General features: G+C 39.7%; 1 protein-coding gene across 1 annotated transcript in view; it reads right to left on the reverse strand.

Annotated features, from left to right (window-relative positions):
* The window catches only part of LOC101860573 (long-chain fatty acid transport protein 6), a gene marked incomplete in the record, with an annotated part of 18,514 nt that overhangs the window by 7,107 nt on the left and 9,296 nt on the right, over positions 1 to 2,111 (reverse strand). Inside the window, 1 exon segment of the mRNA XM_035969921.1 lies at positions 1,884 to 2,042. Coding sequence (XP_035825814.1) covers positions 1,884 to 2,042 — 159 coding nt within the window.

Genomic DNA, 2,111 nt, shown 5'->3' on the forward strand with positions numbered 1-2,111 from the left:
AGTGTTTCTCTTTCTCTGGCCTTTCCGATTTGTGTTCACCGCACCCTTCTGTTATTATATTCCTTACTTCCACGCACCTTTCCCCCCTCCCCCTCTCTCTCTCTACAACTTCTGGCTTTAGTGTTCCCTTCTCTCTGGCCTTTGTGATTTGTACTCACCGCTCCTTTAAATGTTGAGACATGTATGTACGCACTTTAGTTTTTATAGCCTGTGTATATCAAGATTCTTGCCAGTTATTTTTGTGAATATTCCTGAGGAAGCCCGTTGAGGGCGAAACGTTGAACTGTGTATAATATATATTTTCTGGAAACACAACAAGGTCTTAACTGTTTTAATACCTTCTTTATACAATGATGATGATGGTGATGATAGTCCCATTTCTCTGATACCGGTGGCGTCACGTGGTTTGCAGACAGGGTGGTGCAAAATTGGAAAGTGAGCAATTAATGGGCAATAGGCTTAGTAACTACTATTAAGATTTCTAGAGAAAATCAATTAGAATCTGCAGGATTTCCCGCAATCTACATCTATCGATATTAGACGAAACCGCATAAAAGCTGCAATAAAGTGAAACAATACTAACAACTCACTATGCTCACAATCTAAGAAGATTTAAAGATATCTAATTACTTCCTGCAGCACCAGGACTTGCTACACAATAGACTGAATAGAGGGAGACAACATTTCCGATACCAATTCTTCATTGAGTTACCGTAGACTCTACTACTAGTGTAGTAGATAAGCTCGCGGACAATTGGATCAAATTTTTAGCTTGCACCAAATTAAAGCTGCGAAGAGCAGTTTCATGCACCTTTCTTCTGGTACGCGAAGAACGATGCCTCGATTTCTCTACAGTGACAAAAATAACTTTGGTGCAAAGGTTTTGCTTGCTCCCAACAGATACCATCGCAAGCGGTGCGACAAGTAAACCATTCTCGCCGTCTGTCTCTTCACTGGCGCAGCCAGCAAATGACGGATCGCAAGGATGTAGATCTAGTAGGCCTAAAATAGGCCTAGATCTAGAGCACTGACTGGTTTAGAACAATTCGAAAAGAGAGGGGGATGAAAGCCAGGGTTAGGTGATACGATACAGCGCTACTTTAGTTTCACTCTCAGTTGCTCCTGAGGAAACCTACGCGGCGAAATATCGAGCTGATTCATTAAAACAAATTTTAAACATTTTATATAATTTATATCTTTTTGTCTGTAAACCAGGCAGGACCCTCCCTCGTACTCTGCTTTTTAAACAATGATGATGGTGAAGATGATGATGATGATAATGATGATGATGATGATGATGATGTTGTTGATGATGATGATGATGATGATGATGATGATGATGATTTAGGAATAAATCAAAGTTTATGATAATCATAAATAAGTATTTCAAAGACTATTTTCTCAAAACAAATTAGCTCCAGGTGATAACTAGAATTTTGGACACATGCTCCGTCAAGCCTTTGAAGTAAACAATCATCCACTGAGATCAGCGTACAGGAAATCGTCAAGATAAATGTTTCAGAAGCAAACGAGAACAATGAAATACACAACAATTATAATGCAGAACAAACATAATATTTCTACATTCGATCAGATTTCAAACACAGCTCTAAAACTAAAAGCTGTTTACAAAACTCTCTGTGGGGCAGCGTGGTGAAATCAGGCGCTCGTCAAAAGAATGAAATCGCAGAAACCGGCATTTTTTCGACGTTAGCCAGTTTTTATCAAATTTCTGGGGGGGGGGGGGGGGGGGTCCTAAGGCTTACGGCAAATCTGTTCCACTGTAGATTTAACAATTTCGCAATTTGAAATGCCTCAGTTTAGTTATGTGTTTGGAATTATTTCGCAAATAATAATAGTAATCCAGCATAAATCCAACTCACCTACAAATATAGCGCTAAACAGCCCGATACCTAGCCCAACTGTATGGTACAGGGGTAGCACAATGTAAAGACGATCAGAGGAGTTTAAGCTGACAGCCAGCAGAGTAATGCAGAGAGCATTGGCTCGGCCCTGACTGACCTTCACGGGCTTTGGGTTACCTGTATTAATGATAACAATAATAATAATAATAATAACAACAACAACAACAACAACAACAACAACAACAG

This window comes from Aplysia californica, unplaced genomic scaffold (assembly GCF_000002075.1).
Source record: "Aplysia californica isolate F4 #8 unplaced genomic scaffold, AplCal3.0 scaffold00195, whole genome shotgun sequence".
Taxonomy (NCBI): domain Eukaryota; kingdom Metazoa; phylum Mollusca; class Gastropoda; order Aplysiida; family Aplysiidae; genus Aplysia; species Aplysia californica.